The sequence below is a fragment of the Trachurus trachurus genome (assembly GCF_905171665.1).
Source record: "Trachurus trachurus genome assembly, chromosome: 7".
Classification (NCBI taxonomy): Eukaryota; Metazoa; Chordata; class Actinopteri; order Carangiformes; family Carangidae; genus Trachurus; species Trachurus trachurus.
The window spans coordinates 20949471-20970364 of NC_139901.1; the positions used below are offsets into that span (position 1 = coordinate 20949471).

General features: G+C 40.6%; 3 protein-coding genes across 4 annotated transcripts; 2 read left to right on the plus strand and 1 right to left on the minus strand.

Moving 5' to 3' along the window:
* Positions 1 to 206: 206 nt before the first annotated feature.
* Positions 207 to 3651, minus strand: LOC310988724 (putative methyltransferase YdaC). Its single transcript, XM_083975419.1, has 4 exons — positions 3491 to 3651; positions 2586 to 2842; positions 784 to 964; positions 207 to 671 (listed from the first exon to the last, which is right to left on the minus strand). Coding segments are annotated over exons 1-4 (633 nt in total). The 5' UTR covers positions 3492 to 3651; the 3' UTR covers positions 207 to 477.
* A 188-nt stretch (positions 3652 to 3839) lies between these two features.
* etv7 (ETS variant transcription factor 7) lies at positions 3840 to 8648 on the plus strand. 2 transcript variants are annotated; one of them, XM_083975417.1, is made up of 9 exons: positions 3840 to 4328; positions 4561 to 4693; positions 4792 to 4956; positions 5035 to 5211; positions 6373 to 6504; positions 6608 to 6751; positions 7442 to 7584; positions 7691 to 7791; positions 7887 to 8648. In XM_083975417.1, the coding sequence occupies exons 1-9, from the start codon at positions 4296 to 4298 to the stop codon at positions 8059 to 8061; spliced, it is 1203 nt and encodes a 400-aa protein (XP_083831543.1). In that variant the 5' UTR covers positions 3840 to 4295; the 3' UTR covers positions 8062 to 8648. The 2 variants fall into 2 exon arrangements, with proteins under 2 accessions (XP_083831543.1, XP_083831544.1); XM_083975418.1 differs by having other exon boundaries at positions 4564 to 4693.
* An 873-nt stretch (positions 8649 to 9521) lies between these two features.
* pnpla1 (patatin-like phospholipase domain containing 1) lies at positions 9522 to 20769 on the plus strand (the record flags this gene model as incomplete). The annotated part of the gene is made up of 9 exons (XM_083974613.1): positions 9522 to 9729; positions 9811 to 10043; positions 10145 to 10210; positions 10291 to 10503; positions 10642 to 10702; positions 10959 to 11054; positions 11239 to 11359; positions 11594 to 11716; positions 20565 to 20769. 9 exons carry the CDS (start codon positions 9522 to 9524, stop codon positions 20767 to 20769), a joined length of 1326 nt encoding a protein of 441 aa, XP_083830739.1.
* Positions 20770 to 20894: the final 125 nt, after the last annotated feature.

Here is a 20894-nt window from a genome sequence, read left to right on the forward strand (position 1 = left end):
CCGAGTCACGGTAAAACAGCAGACCTGTTGAAGCCCCGTCCCAGCATAAAAATGAACTGAGCTCTGTGCATAAAAGTGCATAAACACTCAATTCAGTAATAATTAGGAGATTTAGTTTGATATAGTTGGTTTCAATAGTCTGGGAACACTTTCCAATAGATATGGGTTTCATGTAGGCTAACAGACATGCAACACTGGCACGGCTTGCCTTAAACATTAGTTTAATTATTGGCTTTGCACAGTAGGCTACATGTGTTACATTGTAATCAGTACTGATGTAAGAACATATTCCTCATAATATCATATTTCATTCATATCAAAAAATATATAGTGTATTTCTGTGTGTAACAATGTGTCCCTGAATCAAAGAAATTAGTTACATGGATAGATGTAAAAAGATTTTCCACCCTGAGAGTAAACACCAGTGTGCACAAAAAGCCTCACAATCACAGAAGTCGGGTAGATCATGCAGATGCATCATTTGAAGGCAGTGGCATAGATAGCCTGAAAAGTTATGTAACTGTTTTTTTTGTCCTCCATCCTGACATCAGTGAAGCCAGAGTCTCTCAGAGCTGCCATGTAGGGCTCTGGGCGCCAGTTCTCTGGTAACACTCCCTTTGCTGCAAAAGCAGCCACACTGTCCACCTTCAGTGTGGTCACCATCAGTCCCCCTGGGTAGAGCGTTCAACAGGGAGAAAAATGACAGTGAAGATCAAAATTAAGAACAAGGAAGCTTTAATTTGGGTGATGAACATCTCTCACTTCTACAATATCATATCCTACCTGGTTTAACTACCCGGTGTATCTCTGAAGCAGCTTTCCTGAGGTCAGGCCAGAAGTAGTAGCAGTTTGAGTGGAAAACTTTATCCACGGTGCTGTCTGCCAGTGGCATTGCTGCTACATCACAGTGATGCAGTGTCACCTTCCCACTTGCCACAAGTTCCTTCATTCGTTCACTTGCCATCTATAAGAGAACAGGAGTAATATTTTAGGCCTACTATTTCAATAGATGATAAATCTATTAATCTCTAATAAAGTTTTCTTTTTAAATAGCCTACAAAATTGCTCCACAGTAGCAGTTATATCTTTCTCAGTTTTTGTCTGTGTCTTTACAGAAAGGCTTGCAATTCACATTTGGCTAATCTAGACTGATTCATGAAGCTTGTTACATTAAAAAAAACATTATGCTGTGCTTCATTTCATTTGGGTAATCTCTTATTGTAACACATTTGATGAGACTACATTTGATTTGATTTGATTTGATTAAGATCCCCAGCTGGTACACCTGGTAGCAGCTTCTCTTGCTGGGGTTAATTAAAAAGCCACATAAAATAATCAAACACACATGAAATGAAACTTCAAAATAATAATACAACAATAATTGTAAAAATAATCATTAAAAAAATCTAACAACAAAACAATAACAAAATCAATACAACAATGACATACCAATAACAACAAAAACAATATCAACAATGACAAAATCAGTTATAACAAGACATGAACTTTAAAGTAACCTTGGACAGACCGGGAATCAAAGCAGACTTAAAATAATCTATGCCGTCTGCCTGTCAAGGCATTGTCTTTGAAGATATTTTTTAAAAAGAGTTACCGAATCGTTTGTTTGAACAGGTAGCTTGTTCAAACAAGATATGGCTCTAAGACTGTTTTTTGCATTGAGCGTGTTTCGGTACAACAAATAAGCCCTTTGCAACCTGTCTTGTGTGATGGTTATAAACATCGTGAATATGACAGATTCTAGAAAAGAAACATATTATTTAAGGTAAAAACATTGTGAAAAAAAGAAAGAAGATTGCAAGACAGCCTATTAGCCACTGGAGCTTGGTGTGCATACCTTTGACACTGGCTCTGAGGGCAACCTAAGACCAGATGTGCGGCTCTGTTTTGCATGAGTTGAAGCTTGTGTATGTCTTTATTTGAAGCACAAGACCATACAAGGTGAGTAAGTATCAGTGCCTGAGTTACAAGTTTCATAGTGTGATTATCTACAAGGAACATCTTTTATACTATATGATCAATATGTGTAGTCCAAGTTAGTTTCTCATCAATAGTCAGCCCTAAGAGTTTGACTTTATGGACTTGCTCAAGAGCTGTGTCCTTCATGTATAAGGAGAGATGAGAGATTCCTCCTAAGTTTGGAGTTAGAGCTGAGCTAGTTTTTGTTATATTAAGAGCAAGTCTATTGCTTTCGACCCACTCAGAGACAGAGTCAAGTTCCTTCTGAAGGAGACTATTAAGTTCACTATAACTGTCCATGCATGCACAGTGGAATCATCCACATACATAGTTATGGTTGCCTTATACAAAACCAATGGCAAATCATTAGTAAAAATAGAAAATAATAAAGGACCAAGGCAACTCCCATGTGGAACTCCACACTCAAGATGTCTAAGGGAGGAAAAGTTACCATACACATTGCATTGTAGAATGTACAGCTCTTTACCCAGCCCATGGCACTGAACCCATAAGTATGTAGTTTTGCTAGTAGAAGCTTATGATCGATGACATCAAATGCTGCACTGAAATCAAGTGGCATTGGCATTGAATTTACACACTTTCCTCACCTGATGCATGTACTCTGAGTAATCGACCCCTATAAGATGGCCTGTGGGGTCTGTTAGCAGTTTGGCTGCTGACTGAAGACCCAAACCCGGGCCATGACCCAGCTCTAGCACTGTGTCCCCAGGCTGGATGCCACACAGCTGCACGGCATTCTCCTCAAGGACCCGGTTGCGTCTTATGAGTAACTTACTGGTCAGCCACCCTGGTATTGATCGTGTTGGGTGGCCCAGCTGTTTTCCCAATTTTTTAGCCCAGGTCACTAGAGAAATATGAAAGAGAAAACATGTTAGCATTGTTTTATTCCTTATTGTTTTTCACAGTTGGCTATATACCCGTAATCTATTTCAGAGGTTTACATCAACAAAATCCAACAAAACACTTTGCAACTAGCTCAAGTTTTACAAATCTTGTGTTGAATCTTGTTACAACATGTTATTTAAGTATAGGGATCAAGGGATGGGTGTGTTATGATACTGGTGGTGGTAGGCCTACTCTTGGTTGGTTGAAATATTAGCTTCCACGCTTCTCATTCTTAGCTCTAGTTTTTTTTTAAGCCTACAACTTGATTTCTTACATAATTGGTCATTTGTAATCTGCTGTATGAGCCAAAAAGATATAGGCCTACTATTTGTAGAAATTGTGTAGGTTGTTGGATATTGTTATTATATTCAGTGCTGTTCTGGTATTATGTATTTACTAATCTTTTTCAAGATTTTATCATAAACCAACATCCAATACAAATATAGGTCATGTTATTCTGTGCCCTGCCCTGGGTTGACCTACAGGCAGCCTGCACAACCAGCATAAAACAATCAATACAGCCGAGGCTTCTCTCTATTAGACAAATTTCAAACATACATTGTTCTTGTATGATGTTACTGTAACAGTGTTGGAAATAGCTACGTACTTGTTTTTATCGGTTTTTATCCAGTGAACAGACTCTGGGCGCGAGAGGGAAAGCTCTGTGTGTACCCTTTTGCTGGTAAACAAGGTAAAGTTGCGACAGCACGTTACGTCCGTCGTTGCTGCTACTTCTCTGGACAACACCTGATTCACCGAACGAAGGGACAGTCGTGTGTGTTTAGGACGAGCAGGTTTGTTTTGGCTTCCTGTTCGAGGAGGAGGAGGAGACAGAGGAGGAGCCGCGAGGACTGGATCTGTCAGCGCACGCGCCAAGTGCTACGGTCCGACTCACTTTTCACACTCCAATATTATTTATTTTTTTATTTTTATGACACCTTTCTTGCAGTTTGCATTCATGTCCCCACCGTTTACAACTATTAAATCTGACATTGAATAGACTTGAGAGTGACAAAGCACGAGGGAAGGACAGGTTTTTTCTGAAGAGGTTATTTATGCACCGCTCCTCTAACTGCGCGTGCAGCTGGATCGGACTCTGATCAAGCGCAGTCATGTGTATTTGGAAATGTCCTCCGCCGTCGCTTCCTCCAATCAGCCTATTTTGCGCACACCCCCAGCAAGGATTATGTTTCTTTCGTTTTCATTTCCCGGAAGGGTCGAATGTAAAAAAAAATATAGCCTATGGTATGGTTGAGTTTTATTTCCTCGAAAGTTGTTGTCACTCTTCATATCAAATGGAGGTGAAGGAGGTCTAACCCGAAGTTTCTGTCGTTTGTTTTGACGAGTTTTTTTTGTCAGTCCAGTTTTCTCTTCTTTCTTTTTTTTTGTTCAGCGGAAGAAAGACTATCTCAATGGAGAACATTTCCCCGCCACCTTTGGTCAAGGTAAGTTAAGGTCGTGTAAGCAACCAGTTTAACAGTGTGTTGTAGCTAATTAAAAAGCAAACAGAGAGCATAACTGTGGCGTTGTTTTTGAGGTGACGCGTTCTAGGTTATAAGTGAGCACACATGGTCATAAACTCCCCTTGTAAAACGTTTGAAATTCTGCTCTTTTGTCATATTGGTGAATAATAGGTGAATCTGTGTGCGTATAAGGACACGTGTGCATGTTTTGCAGCAGGAAAACAACCCTACATCGCCTAGTCGGACGGTCAACATTATTCCCAGTGTGCATCACTCTCCTCCAAACCAGCTTGCATTGGCCAGTGCTCCTATTCAGGAAGACCTGTGGCATCTACCTGGACGACTGCGTAAGTCATACAGTATTCTTCTCTGTCTAATATATGCTTTTTCCACATAACATAATCACGACTGTGTATTTGAATTATGTGATATGTTTATATCCAAGGTATAAACCCATCTCTGTGGGATAAAGAGGATGTTGCCCACTGGCTCCACTGGGCTCAGAGGGAGTACTCACTGCGCCGGCCAGAGAAGGGACACTTCGAGATGAACGGCAGAGCCCTGTGCCTGCTGACCAAAGAAGACTTCAGACGCCGATGCCCCAGCTCAGGTATGTGTTTTGAATGCAGAAAGAGAGCGTGTGTGATTGGTGTTGTGCCTATGATTTCATTTGCAAACTCTTCTGTAGGTGATGTTCTGTATGAGATCCTTCAGTGTGTGAAACAACAAAGGAGGAGTGTTGTCTGTGAGCCTCAAAACACGTCTCCCTCCCTGGCAAATGGACAAAGCCAGAACCCAGTCAGCTGCAAGATCACCACTCACAGTGTCCAAGACTCCCAGCCTCCCTCAGTCAATGACACCCAAGGTCAGTGTCTGAACATGTGCGGGATCAGTCATCTTGATAACTTACTTTACTGGCGTACCAAGTATGTTGATGTATGGGCAGAATTTTACTCAGATTCACTGCAGTGCAAAGGAACTTTATTTGTACAGCACACTTCTAACATATACAGTAGGTTACAGTGAAAGCAGAAAACAAAGAAAAATGAAATCAATTGATGTAGAATTCATCTGGCAGTTGCATCTGTCTGTGTGCAGAGAAATATCTAAAAGGTGTTTCACCCCACTTGTGCCTACTTGAGGCGGTAATGGTTGACCACTTCCTAGAGATCAGACATCCTAGAGAGTCATGTAGGGTGTGTTTTTTTCAATCAGAGGAATATATAGTTGATCCAAGGTTGTGAAGCGATTTATAACGGACGGTAACACTTTCAAATCTTTTATACTACAGTGTAAAGATTTAATAACAGGGGTAATGTGTTCACTTTTCCTTATTAGTGTTAAACTATCTATGCTGTATGGGAAGGAGTGTTAGTAAGAGTATGTTCATATGTCCACACATAATTAATTGCTGGCTTTTGTTGCATATCAAATCAAACCTGTTTATCCTGGTTAAATTAGGGTTGAAATACTTCCTGATTGGCCACACGTGCAAGTGCAAGCACATACAGGAATTCAGGCTTGCTGTGTTTGTTTTACTAAACGGGGGGAGACATTCATCCACTTCTCTTCCGTGAACGCCAAACCAAAACCAAACCTTAATCACTACCATCTCCGGCTGTGTGGGCATTTGAAATGACTACATGCAGGTCGTGGTGCAAAAAACTTTAAAGTGCAGCAATTACAGTACTGGAGTATCAGCACTTTGTTACTTTTCATTGGTGAGCACCTGTGTCTTCAGGAGAAGACAATAAATGCATGCGTTTCCCATTGGCCTCTACCATAAGAAAAGCTTCCAATTGTCAGAATCTAAAGGTGTAGTGGTAGGTGTGTCGTTGCTACCTGGTAATCAGCAACCAGAGTCCAAAACAATGAATTTGTTCTTTGTATTTCCTTATACAGTAGTTATAAAACAACCTTCTCATATCAAATTCTGTATAAGACTTTTACTACACCCTTTGATATGAAGTCACTTTTGCTTTCAGTTTAGCTCTTACTCACAGTTCCTCTTATTTCTCTCTCACAGTTTCCCCCACGCTCACCACTGCAGTGTCGGCAGCTCTTGTAACAGCTGTGAGCAGCCAGCCAGAGCGTATGTCGCCTCTCAGAGATCGTCCATTGATCTTTTACAATAAACCTGCTTCAGTTACACACATAAGTGGGTATATCACACTACTGTACCACAAATATAGTGACTGGCAGTTTACTGTCATGTCTGAGTTTCTGTTCCTCTCTTTGTTGCTTCTCACTCTCTCTGTCAGAAGGAACAGTAGCTGTCCCTACAGTGCCCCACATCCAGGTTCACAGTCCCTCTCAAACAGAGGGCACCATCCAGGAGCCTCTCAACCTGTCCAGTCGAGAGAAACCAAGAAGCCCAATGCACAAAGCCAATGGCCGTATTCCAGGTACATACTGTATATTGACAGCTGCACTACAGTGTTCTCTGTGAAAAACATACAAATATAAATGTATGTTATCTGTGAAAAGGTCAACAGCTATATTGTTGCCCAAGCACTGAGTGGTGCCTGGAACTGCTGTGTTCAGCATTTTCTCCTTTTCCCCAAAAATGAATGTGAAAAATGCTTGAAAACTGATCAAACTTTGCACACACATCAAGCATGGTGAAAATGTACATGGGTTTTACACATGCCTGTGAGAAAATGACTCAAATAACCCTAGAAAAGATCAACAAGATACCTCATACCATGTTTGATCTATTGCAACTTGGTAGGCACATGTAACACAGGAAATACTATGGTTTTTAATGTGGGTTTACCTACCCACTTTAAACTTAGTCAGGAAATGTTGCAACCGTGATACTGCTTTACCATGAATATAGTTAATTCTTCAATAGTGTGGCGTATTTTGATGTTTTGCCCTGAATAGGAGGTTTTTATTAAGGGGCTAGTCTTGCTTGAAAACACACATGTAGACAGTGGTAACTATTAATGGAAACATATCAATAAAAAAGGTGCTACTTCTTGCCGACCACTTAAAAAAAAAAAAAAAAAAAAAAAAAACTTGATCACAGTCCGGTAATATTTCGTCAGTGTGTCTTTAATCCTAAATCGTGTTGTGTTTTTAATCATTGCCAGAGTGCAGACTGCTGTGGGACTATGTGTATCAGCTGCTGTGTGACGACCGCTACCAAGAGTACATACGATGGGAAGACAAGGACAGCCTGGTTTTCAGGGTGGTCGACCCCAATGGACTGGCACGTCTCTGGGGAAACCACAAGGTGAGTGCACAGTGCACACTGTAGGTCTGTGTGGTCCATCTGCCACACAAATGTTTATAAATGTTGACATGCAGGCCGCTGATGGTGTTTGGCCCCTTTTCCACAGAACCGAGACAATATGACGTATGAGAAAATGTCCCGTGCTTTGCGGCATTACTACAAGCTCAACATCATCAAAAAGGAGCGCGGTCAAAAACTACTCTTCAGGTTTTTGTCTCTTTATTGAACTAATTAACTGTCTGTCTTTCCATCACAGCAGCATGCTAAGTTATCATTATCTTCTCCTCTCTGGCTCCCGTCAGGTTTCTGAAACTCCCACAGGACATCAGGAAACAGCAGCCTTACCCTGCTGAGTCACCAGAATGCACCCCACCTCCAGATGGGGACATCACACTTGAGCTCAGTGAGGACAATTTTGAGGTTTCCCCTGATCACGCTTCTCCACAGACTCCTCCAATCGATGCCCATGTGAGATAAAAAAAAAAAAACCAAAAAACACAGCAATAATGTGCCAAACACAATAAAACAACACAAACCATTACAGAATATGAAGCAGATAGTGTATTTATCTTGTGGTGTCAGCTTCAGAAAGAACAATTATGTTCTTGGGTACATTGGGTGAATTGTCAGTAATGTCTGCACTGTGAGATTGCTTTTGCTTTTGCTGTGAATCTAACACTAATATTAAGGGACAGGGAATACTGAAAGTAATCACATGGAAGTTCAGCCAGCATAATAATAATCACCAGTACTAAATTTGTCAGGCTTGCTGTACAGTTCATGCACTTATTTCCATACTACTGTATTTACTTTAAGTCTTGCAGCTATGTGATGGAGAAAAAAAATGTGAAATTGTTCCAGTTTGTTTTGTGTTTCTGTGCAGGAGGAGGCAGGAGGGATGCCTCATGTTCACACTAGAATATTCGTGTGAACACTTTGTGTGAGCCAGTTTTTACAATAGTTTGTGCTTTATCATTTTGACAAAGCTTGTTGTGAAGTCAAAAACCTTGGTTTTGAAAATGTTTTCCTGCTTTGTAAAATAAATATTTTGGTTGTCATAGAAACTTTGTGTCTTTCTTTCTTGCTTGCTCGCTTTCCATCTTCCTTGTTTTCTTTCATGCTGCAGAGAGGTGACAGTCAGGGTTATAGGACACAGGTAATCAGAAGGACAAAAACAGACATTTCAAAACTACAGTTTGTATTCATAAAACATAGTTGGTATGCCAGGACAACATGGACATGTTCACAGCACTCTGTTTAGGCCAAGGAAAAATTGTGAAAATATAACAGCAGGGGGCGCTGTGGTAGCATAACAACCTGTGGCTCAGCAGATAAATATACAAGAGGGTGAAATTAGGACATTGCACAATCATTCCGTTTTTTTCATTTATTTCATCATATGCAACCACCGACTGTTATGGAAAGTATTGTGTCTTGTCAAAGCCCAAAGGAAATGGAAATATTGATGGTGGCGATTGATGTATTTATAGCATTAAAAACTTTTATTTATTTGTCATATAATCCAACTATTCAATTTTCATTAGTTTATAAATATTATGCTTTAGCTGTCCTTTTCAAAACTGAGCAAATTTAGATTTGTCTAATAAAATGACTTGAATAAAAGGTTTTTGAAAGTCAGTTTGTGCTGTACATTTGTTGAGGCCAGACTGATTTAAGCAGAACCAAACGGTGACAACTTTTTAGCCTCGACACAGACAAAAAGTCATTGATAGAGTTGAACGTTATATCACATGGCCATGACCAATATGGTATGTCTAATCAAGGCTGCTTTTAAAAAGACCCATTTGTCACTGGAGAACTTATTTTAGCCTGCTTTTACTCAGGCTCTTCACTAAAGTAAGATTTGTGCCACTACACAAATGCTTGATACTGTCCACGAATAATATATTTAAAACTATTCGAAAAGCTTTTGGAAAATGGCTCCGGGAGTGTCCAGTTGTCATTATGGTGAAGTTCCTCTATCTATCTCCTTCTCTGGATGTGGATTCCTGGCCACCTACCAATTAGGGGTTGCTCAGTGCTTCTTGAATTATGCACCTTGGATACTGGGCACAGCACCCTCTGTTGTTGGTGCATCTGCTGGATCTCTGGTGGCAGTTGCTGTGGTCTGTGGAGTGAACCCAAGTAAGAGACTTTCTCAATTGTTCTGAATCTTCTTCTGTTTCCTAAATTGTATTTCTGACTCAAAGTTTTTCTATTTCACAGTTACCATCCGGGATGAAATGCTGAATTTTGCCAAACAGATGAAGACTTTTACACTTGGACCATTCAACCCCTCAATCAATGTGTTCCATTGGATAGAGCATGTTTTATGCAAACATCTTCCTTCTGATGCACACCAACTGGCTAATGGTCGTCTGGCAGTGGCCATGACTCGCCTAACTGATGGCAAGCACACTGTGATATCTGAATTTCAGTCCAAAGAGGACATTGTACAGGTGAGTTTGCACTACAGGTTTACACCTTATTAATTCAATGGGACCCAGAGCAGTGTGGGAACCCAAAATTAATACTTGTAACTCTTCTATGTTGTTTGTAGGCTCTGCTATGCAGCTGCTTTGTGCCTGGGTACTGCGGCATGATGCCTCCGTCCTACAAAGGAGTTGTAAGTATTTGACGCCCTTCTCACTCACTTGGAGCGCATTGTTTGGCCTGTATCACAACATCTATTGTCTTATCTTGCAGTATTACATAGATGGAGGTTTCACCAGCATGCAGCCTGTACTGCCTGAAACCAGCAATCAAACCTTAACAGTGTCTCCATTCTCTGGAGACACTGACATCTGCCCGGCAGACGAAGATTCCAGGTGGGAGATGGTAGTGAGTGGAGCCACTCTGAAGGGCACCGGTGCCAACACCCTCAGGGTCTTCAACGCTCTTTACCCCATGGCTTTGGAGGTTAGGCCTTATTTGTATCTTACTGGATGCAGATTTTTGTTCTCAATGTTGATGAGTCACTGTGAATGAAGGGCACTAACTCAAATACTGTGAAAGAGACTCTGAAGGACTGTTTTGTAACAACTAATTCTGTTCCAGACGCTGGAAGAAGCCTACTACAGTGGCTACAAAGACGCAATTCAATTCCTCTTGCGCAATGGTGGGTCAAAAAAACAAAACAAGGAAATTTGCAGAATTCTATGAAAGTCACTCTCAGTTTTAGTATCTACTTCTCTAATTTCTCTCTCACATCTTTCCCTTCTGTTCAGATCTTGCCCCATATGTAATGATCCATAAACTATCCCATGGGCAACTGAAATGTAACCAAACTAAAACATGGATCCACGTGAACACTGCAATAGAGGAAGATGAGGAGATGAAGGGGAAAGAGAAGAAAGCTGCTCTGACATCTTTTACAGAAAACACACACATGCAGACGATGAAGACGAGCAACTCGACAGGAAATCAAGCAAATCAAGAACCTCCTCTCCATTTTGACATGATAAAGAATGGTACAGCCACTTCTCTCTTTCTTACACACTCATCCATCCTTAACTATTCCTACATTTTGTTGGACAGCTTTTACTTTCATTCTAATGGTGTTCATTTCAGAATTGAAGCTGAAGGAAGCTACTAACTGCTGTAAAAAAGCAAAAAAACAAACAAAAAAAAAACAAAAAAACTTTTGTGTTTCAGTTCTGCTACATTCTTCTGTGGAAGCCTATCTGAGCATGTTTGGACTCCCTCCAAGAGTCCTATCATACCTTCTCTTTCCAGTCATGCTGTGGTTTTACGTCGTACTCCAGAGTGGACAGAGGTGACCAACACACTGAAAATACAGTACACAAACAGTAAAAACTACTTAGGAACAACACAGCCCACATGAGATGACAAATCTCTAGATCATAGTATTCTGTGGATCATGCTTATGTTATGGTTTAGGCGAATTAAAGCTTATTATAGATAACTTAATCAAATTCTTCAATTTTAGTCAATGCATTGCAATTTAACTTTGTGTATTTGTGTGTTGTATCTTCTCTGTCTCCCCCAGAATGGAGCAGCTGTTCAGACAGGCTCCAGAGTTGCTTTTTTGGACCTGGTGTAGCATGAGATGTTTTATCTTCTTCCTTTCCAACATATTTGTCTGCACCTTCAAGAGAAACATGATGGACAGGTAAGACAGTAAAGCAGCCTTAAATACATTACTTTACTTTAAAAGTGGGTTGAACTCTTTAAGACTTCTTACTGACTTATTTTGTTACTGATTTTAAGTACAATCAAGTGTTTAATAATATGTATCTCTAATACCTGATTGAACTCAGCTGGACTGTTCTTGAACCATCTCTGTGTTTTAGGGTTATGCCCATCATCTTGCTCTTGCAGTGGCTGAAAATTCAGCCTCAATTTGGCGTTCTACAAGAAAAGGGTCACAAAACAGCTTGGAATAACTTTTCCTTTTCTGCCCATTCAGAAAATATCAAGAGTAGGAGTCCTCACTGACAGCACATCGCTCCATCACAGGATTAAACCAAAATGACATTATAAGAGAGCAACTGTTCTTTTATTCATTGCCCTGCAAGCAGAAATGTAAATATGGTATTTAGACAGAGCTTTGAAAAGTTTTGAACGTTGAGTTTTTGTTTTACTTAATTGTCACTTTATTTTATGAAAGCTCGTATAATAATTCAATTTGTTCATACTTTTAAAATCATCTGTGTATCTATAAAATGTAGGATCTTTTGTAGGATTTGGTTATTCTATTCATTACTGTTCCTGATCTGTGTCAGAGTAGTTGAAAACAGAAAGCTTGACCTGATGAGCCACTGGGTAATGAGGTCTAAGAAATCATAATTTTTCCTTCTGTTGAAGTGTTATTACACACAGTAGTGTGTAGGTATATCAGCTGCTTAAAGTTTGTTATAGGCTACTATATAACTTTAATCTTTGAACTTTGTTAGATGTAAATAAGGTAGATTTATCAACAATATCTAATCTCTGAAATACTAACAAACCATTTTACATCTTACAAGAAATTATGTCTCCACGAAACAAAAACAGACAGCTGATGAAAATGTGGATGTCAGCGGTTTATCAGCTGACTTGTGCGTAAAAAATCATGAATCCCACCATTTTTTAGTGGAACATCCCCAGAAAAACACTTGCGGTTAAAGTTGAGTTTCAAATTTAACTGCGGGGCACTTCTCTACAACATTCCCAAGTTTGTGTTCACATGAGAGGTGATAATTAGTCCTGTGATGTGCTATTTGAACAATGTACTCATTCACTCCCTGTCTCCTTACAAGTAAGTGGCCCCTCATTTCCAGTTAGGTTGCAAACAACGCTGATGTAATTTGTAACTATGCACAATGATGCTTTTGATGTTTTAGGAGCAGAAATCACTGGCTCCATTGTAATATATTGTAACCTAAATCTAAGTGTTCTTTGAATTCTTTTTGTGACCTCAAATGAATCAATGATGCTGGACTTTATATGTATTTTTATTGTTTCCATTGATACAGCCTGTATGCTTGCTTCAGACTCCATCATGCTGCTATTCATTCAGTCATGAACCACTTTGTTCATGTTTGTTTTTATCACTGTATTTGGGACTGCAGAAATGTTGCAATGTTTGCCTTGCTTCTTCATAAAATAAAATCACCCTCCTCACCCCAGTTAATTTTCATGTTTTCTCTGGTTCCTGTTCATCATTATTTACATACTGATTTCAGAATGGGAATTTTGACAATTACTGTTTTGGACTGATATATTGTTTCATAATAAACCCACATGTGCGAGCATTGAGCAGTGTGGAGCATGGCACAGCTGGGGTGGGAATTAAACATGTGCTGTGATATCAAAAAGTCTACCAGATCTCTCAGCCAAACCCGGCCTGGAGAGTACACTTCAAACAAACATAAAAACATTGTTTTTCTTTGAACTCCTTGAACAGGAAGAAAAAAAAATCAGAAATTAACTCTTCAATTAATGTTTGAGTTTAGTGATTTGGACTGAACTTTGCACCAACTTTGCTGGCTGTACCTGCCGTGCCATCTCCACTGACTGGGGTGCACTTTTAATATTAGCAAAACCTATGAAATACCGATGTTATAAAGCACTAAAAACACTTGAAATAGTTGAAAATATGAGAATAGATCTATATCACTCTGTGTCTGTTTAGCACTAGCTTTTTTTTTTTTTTTTACCATCATCTCACTGCAGACACACTTTTAAAACATCATAGACAGAAATATTCATCATAGACAGTAGACGGATGCAATGAAGGAAGAGAAAGGTGCAATTATCTCCAGGCAGAGTTGGATCAGGAATGTTTCTGTTCACAGCTGGTGCCTCAACCCTCAAGGTACAGTACAGTACACCACACATATTCACTTGATCAGCTAATCCATGTTTCACACATGCCTGAATAGAAACGTGTGTTGGTACGGAGCAGGGACGGACCATTTGATATCCATGCTCCATGTTCTGACCTTTTCATACAGATGGCCTGTTACCTGTGGAAAGATCCTCTTATATAATGAGTGTGGATGGATCATACGGATAACACACACATCTGCTGCTGTCCTCCACCAGCCACTGATCCAGCTAGTGAACTGGCAGCCAGCTGCATGGCTTTGTCAAGGCAGAACTGAAATGCAGTGTGGGGTCTGTGAAACTAAAACATGATGTGTTTCATATGTTTAGGAAAATCACAAGTTTAATGATCTTTCCTTTCCTTTCCTTTCCTTTCCTTTCCTTTCCTTTCCTTTCCTTTCCTTTCCTTTCCTTCCCTTTCCTTTCCTTTCCTTTCCTTTCCAAAGAAATGGTTGTGGACTACGGGAGGAAGGACAACAGGATGCTTAACGTATTTTATCAGACTGTTGTAGCCAGTTCACTATTTTTTGCTGTGGTGTGCTGGGGTGTGAGCATCAAGAAAAGGGATGCAAACAAGTTTAACAAGCTGATAAAGAAGGCCCAGTCTGTTGTGGGGGTGAAGCTGAGCACTCTGAGGACAGAGTCCGGACAAAATTAGGATCACTGACAACACCACCCATCCCCTCCATAAAACACTGGACAGTCTCAAAAGTACAGATACAAACTCCCCCGCTGCTCAAGAGAGCGAGCTGCACAACTCCTCCGTCTGATTCATTCACCATAAGCATCCTGAACCCAGCACTTTTAACCTTTTAATCTTTTATACGCACCTTTTATCCACATATTTATTATTGTGTTTTAATACACTATATGTGTTTTTATGTATTTTACCTAAGTGTTGCGTGATCTGTGTTGTTGTCTTCATTGTCATGTATTTTCTCTTAAATTTCCCCTTGGGGATTAAATAAAGTATTCTATTCTATTCTATTCTATTCTATTCTATTCCTCTCCTCTCCTCTCCTCTCCTCTCTTTCTGGACTATCAGAGTCCATGAAAATTTGATTTGAGGAAATGAATGACATGGCTAAAATTAGAGCACTGGTGGCTGCTGTCTCTTTAGTGATGATACCTCTAAAAGTACATGACCTTTTCACTAATCCTCCTGGCAACAGGGTGAACAGAGCATATTTGGGTGATTTGAGAGCACATGAGCAGGTTGAGATTTCAGAAAACAAGACCAGGTCAAAATCTAGTAGGCCTATGTGGCTGGGCCACCTATGGTCAAATCCTGATTTACATAGTCTGACAGAAACACCAAACACATACTTTTTACAGTGCCCTATGATGTTGAGAAAGAGAGAGAGAGAGAGAGAGAGAGAGAGAGAGAGAGAGAGAGAGAGAATCAAAAGGAGACACGATGAAGTACAACCATTATTTGATGGACCTATATTACAGTTCCTACACTGCAGGAAGAAGTACCAAAACTTAATCAACCAGTCAGTCACCTACATTCACAAACATGAGGCCTGACCTGCTGTTGCAATCCAACCAGTAAGGTCCGGGCTGCTTTGCATAAGAGGGACTAGAGAGATAAACAGGGAAGTTGGCTGGTTTTATACTGAAATAATAGCAAAGCCTCACTGGCCCTGATCAATGAAGATGGATCACTGAGGAGAAAGGAGAATGACCTTTGAGACGATGACGAACAGTTATTATGACCTTTTAGATATGGTCTCCATCTGACTCTGTCATGCTCTTTTTTGACGTTTTTCTTTCTCTACTTGTTCAAAACACTCAATAAAATCATAGAATATCGTGTTAAAATTACAGCAAGTGAAAGCAGCTCTCTGAGTAAGATTTCATGGTGGGTGTTCTGTGAAAAAGATCCTGTGCTATCAGATGACAAGTGCTTAAGACATCATGGCAGGAGGGATGTTGTTGACGTCTGTTTGGATCTAGTTCAGCCTGAGAGCGAGAAAAGAAAAAGGATAGAAGCTGCATTTAAAAATGGCTCAGTAGGTTAAGTACCTGCAAGACCATGGGATCCAGCAATCTGTGACATGTGACACAGAAAGCTTGATAGAGTGCTGAATGCTCCGTAGTCAGGCTACTTATGTGAATAAACTTTATCTAGGTCTAATTTTCTCTGGCTCCTCCTGTCTAGATGTCAAAGTGTCCTTGAGCAAGAGAACCATTGGTTCCAGTGGTTACGCCAATGTCTGAATTGTGAGCAGCATGCGTGTGAATTGATGGTGGCCTATATGATGCCCTTTGGGTAATAGCACTCAATGAATGTAGTCCATTTAGTGCATTTTCATTAACTAATTTTCAGAAGAAAACAAATGACAGCCTGAATAAATGAGTGGAAAAGAGTTAAGGATGCAGACTCTTCTTCTAGTTCATGAGCCTCATGAGTCACACCATGTGTATCATGAGGCTCCTTCTCACCAGGTCTAAGCCTGATTTAACAACCTAGGGTAAGTTTTGGACCATCATATCAGACAGCACCCTTCATCATCATAACAACAGTGTGGGAATCTCTATAAGTCAAATAGTAGGCCCATTTCTATGCCAAGAGGCATTAAGAGGTACCCTAGAGGTATCCTCACCTCCTACAAGGCCATTGCTTAAATAAGATTTTTTTCTTAGCAATTTTTTTTACCTGGTTAAATAAAGGTTGTTGTTGATGATGAGAGGCTCATGGTGGAAAATCTTACCAACACTAATTAGGCTATATCTTTTTTTTTTTTTTCTTTAATTTGTCATAGCCTACATTAATATTCAAAAATATGCCACCTCAAGTCAATATTCTCTGTTTGGTGCTCTACACACACATGTGCCTACTGTAGACTAGTAGTGGCTTATTTGTGTGCACGTAGCCTATAAGGTTAAGGTTATGGTTAGGTTTCTTTCAGGCTACAGTTTTTCACAATTGTTAAAACACATTTTTCGAATCCTCCTGTCCTTTTCTCAGAATTGTCAACACAAACTCTTTTCTCACACTACATTCACAAAACTTCTGAATCTTTTTGCAAAAACCATACCATCGCCTCAAAATGATTTTACCTCTGCCGAACATGTTGTCAGATCTTGCTCTAATCGGTCAAAAAATAGAAACACTGAGCAGTTACTAGGCTACTACACCAAAACACTGCGCATGCGCGAGCCGGTGTAAGCCGGAAGTCAGGTGGAGGCCACCTGCGGAGTTCTCTCACCTGAGGAAACTAACTTTAATCTGGAAAGGAAAGGCCACCAATGAAGAAAATATTAGCCCAGGGCACGCGCCACTGACAACGGGGACTGTGGACTCTCAAATCCCGGTCCTGCCACTATAGGGGAAAACAAACATGTAGCTTCTCAAGTTAGCACCGGGCTTCATCAAGTGTCAGAAAGAACCATGTGCGACCGTGGTACCAGCGGCTGATGGACAAACTTACGTAAGTAACATGTTCGTTTTCATTGGTGATGATGATGACTGCCCACGGAAAGAATAACATGCCGGTATGAGTAGAGTAGCAGTCTATGAGTGATGCTATGCCAGCTAGCTTAGTACCGGAAGGGGGGGGGTGGGGGGGGGGCGTGTGAACGAGGGCAATGTAGCAGGATGGGAACTTACTTGACACAGGCGACCTCAGTTCAGTCAGAGGCGGCTGGTGTGGTTTTCTCCGGCGGGGGCTATACGAAACTTCAAAATAAAACAATACCGACAAGTTGGCCCTTAAAGGACAATTCCGGGTAAATTCAACCTGGGGCTCTAGTTTCCTAATATTTTAGGTCTAAATGATGGATTCTGAAGATTTTCTTTTTAATTGCTCCTGTTTTGCAGTAGTTGTGTCTGTCCCACATCGAATTGGAGCGGACAGGATCTTCACCTGACCTATAACTTTACTGAGAAGGTCAGGTGAAGTGATACCAGTAATAATGCAGACATGAGCAATCGAACATCGAACATGTCAGCCAAGGTCTCTCTAACGATATCTGAGCTCTGAGACTCAAACACGTGACCAATTGGTAACCTTAGACAACGTAGAACATGTTTAATCCACATTTTTATTGCAGGTGATACATTTTACTCACTTTTATCTCGCTCATATAAAAATCTACTGAAGTATTTCTATTTTATTTTTTAAAGGGACTACGAGGACTTTCAGAAAGTGAAGTGTTTTCACACTACATTTCCCATGAGCCTCCGCACGCATGGTGAAATTCTTGGATCGGCACAAGATGGACGAAAGCGAAAGCATTTGCAAAGTATGTTTTCATTAATCAAGAACGAAAGTCGGAGGTTCGAAGACGATCAGATACTGCCGTAGTTCCGACCATAAACGATGCCAACTAGCGATCCGGAGACGTTATTCCCATGACCTGCTGGGCAGCACCTGGAAAACCGAAACTCGGAAATGCTGGGTGAGTCGAACACTAAATAAAATATCAAAATAACTATGAAGACAAAACAATATATTTAAATGTAATTAGATTCATCCATGTGGATTCATCAATTCATCAATTCATCAATGAGATTCTTTTATAACCAAAAGCAAACTTCTCGGGCTATCTTTACTCCCCAGTAAGAAGACTTTAAAGTTTAAATTCTTCTTACTGGGGAGTGGTGGGGCGGCTCTATTGACCAGCCACCACTGCCTCAGTGTCTGTCTTTGGGATTTTGGTGACCCACTGTTTTGTGCTCCAACGCCACTAGCTGTCTGTCTTGAAGATGTGTAATCCATGGGATCAGGAAGGGTTATTTAGATTAGGTCAGTTAATTGAGTAGACAGAATTAAACAGATGTTGTCAGGTTTCACCAGGGAGAATTTTAATGAATGAGTCCGTGCGTATGTTTGTGTGTATGATCCTTCAGACCAACTCGGCATGACCTGGTGATTCGACTGACTAATCAACAGTGACAGATTGACAGTTTTCTGTTTCTAATCTTTTCTTCCTCCCCCTCCTCCTCCTTCTTCATCCTCTAAATTTAGGACCCACTTGATTAGATGATGATGCCCTGCATGAAGGGTTGTCTATTCCTTGTAAAACAGACTGGCAGGGCTCCATTTGTCGTTATTGTGACGATTTTTCTCTGCACAGATGTCGTCTTTTGACATCTTCTCTCATCCACCAACTCTTTAATTTAGGTGGTATTTCCTAGTGAGTCATATACTAACAGTGCAATGTCCATATGTTCAGGATTATGTCTATATTTGCCTTTCATAAACAAACTCATTTGAATCTTATTCTTGTAGTTATTAAAAATTTAAACATATTATTTCAGCATACTGTTGGCAGTTAATTCCCTGAGCACAGTTCTTCAAGATTTAATTCCACACAGTTTCATTATTAGCCAAAATATTTTACTGTTTCAAATTGATAGAACTTGACATCATTACAGTATATCCGCTGGGTGCGGGACGTTTGTTGATTGGACTGGCAAAAAAACAACAGTGGATACCTGTTTAAGTGGGGAAGTAAGATCAGATCACAAGTGGTCAATTGAGATGCATGTGCAGGCGCAATTACAGTAAAAGCAAGTGTGAACAGATGTGCTGTCATATTAAATTGTGCTGGGCACTGAGCTGAAGTGGTTTAGGGTGCTAGAAGCAGAAGCAGAACGGCTCATGTACAGAAACAAAGCCTGCCTCAGGCAACAGACACAACGTAATAACCTCAGCACAGACCAGCTATCATGCAGTCCACTCATGTAAAGTTAACATTTGGCTAAAAACATCTGAACTCACAGCAGTTGTGTACTAAAATGTCTCTTCGCCTTGTCTCCTGCTTGATGTCCCTAATGAGGATTCAGCCAGCTGATGACCAGTTGATGTGTAGTGTAGGAGCAGGTGTTCCTCTACTCTCCGTACTGCAAGTCAGTGTACCGGTCAAATCATTTTAAAACCATTATGCTAAGGTAAAATAATTGCTGAATAATTGCTTAAGGATATTGTATAGTGTCTCCACATAGATGTATGATGCTGACGCAGGAATTTACCTTTTAGTCAGAGGCTATTTGAAAACTTTGACACCACAGTGTATGTGGCTGCAGGAATTCAAATTATTCAGGTAGATTGTAATATCCTTTTTTTCAGACACTACAATTGAGATTACTGTAGTTCTGCGCATATAAATTGCCAAAATACAAAATAAAAAGATATAAAAAGACATAATGTAACCACAGTATTATATTAAAGTCCCTGTAAAGTGAAATTGGAGTTTTGTTTCAAAATATATTAAAAGTGTTCGAAATGTATTGATAAAAACATGCAAAAAGACTCATTTCTGTACAGTGCTTAATTTTAGAGGTTAGGGTTTCACAGTTTCACTCTGCTTCAGTGGTCTTTGTTTTTAAGGGCAGGCTTACAGAGGGGGGCGCCGTGACGCACTGCCGTCCCTACTTTCATAACTCCTCCCATGCGCACAGTAACATTATAAATACTTCAAGAATGCCAACGACCGTTTGCTGCCACTACCTCTGGAGCTACCAGCACCGCTGGAGCTACCAGTCCACTAACATGGTCTCTGTCTTAATAAAATGTAGGCTAATGCAGACTTATCAGGTCATTGTAAAACATTTATTTATTGATGTAAATGTGGTGTTATTTGAACATAGTCTATACAGATCCCAGAGGCAGTGCTCCTCTCTCATGTGAAACATGAAGCTCCACTTTTAATTCAAACAAACTAATGAGACAGCCACAGTGGGACCAGCCGGCGCCCGGCGGCAAAACTCTAAAAGCCAAAACAGCCACAGTCCAGGTGAACCTCTGCAGCATCTGTCCCACAGCTGACCTCCACAGCGACGGCTACACCCGCAACAACACTGAGGGCTGCCACCGTCAGCAGACGAATCTCCGCTTGCCCTGATAGCGTTAGCTCGGCGGCTAGCGCTAGGCCCGTCGTCCTGTGCTGACGGTGGCGGCCCTCATTGTTGTTGTGGTGTAGCCTTCAAGGCTCCCGTTGCTGTGGCGGTGAGCCGTGGGTCGGATGCT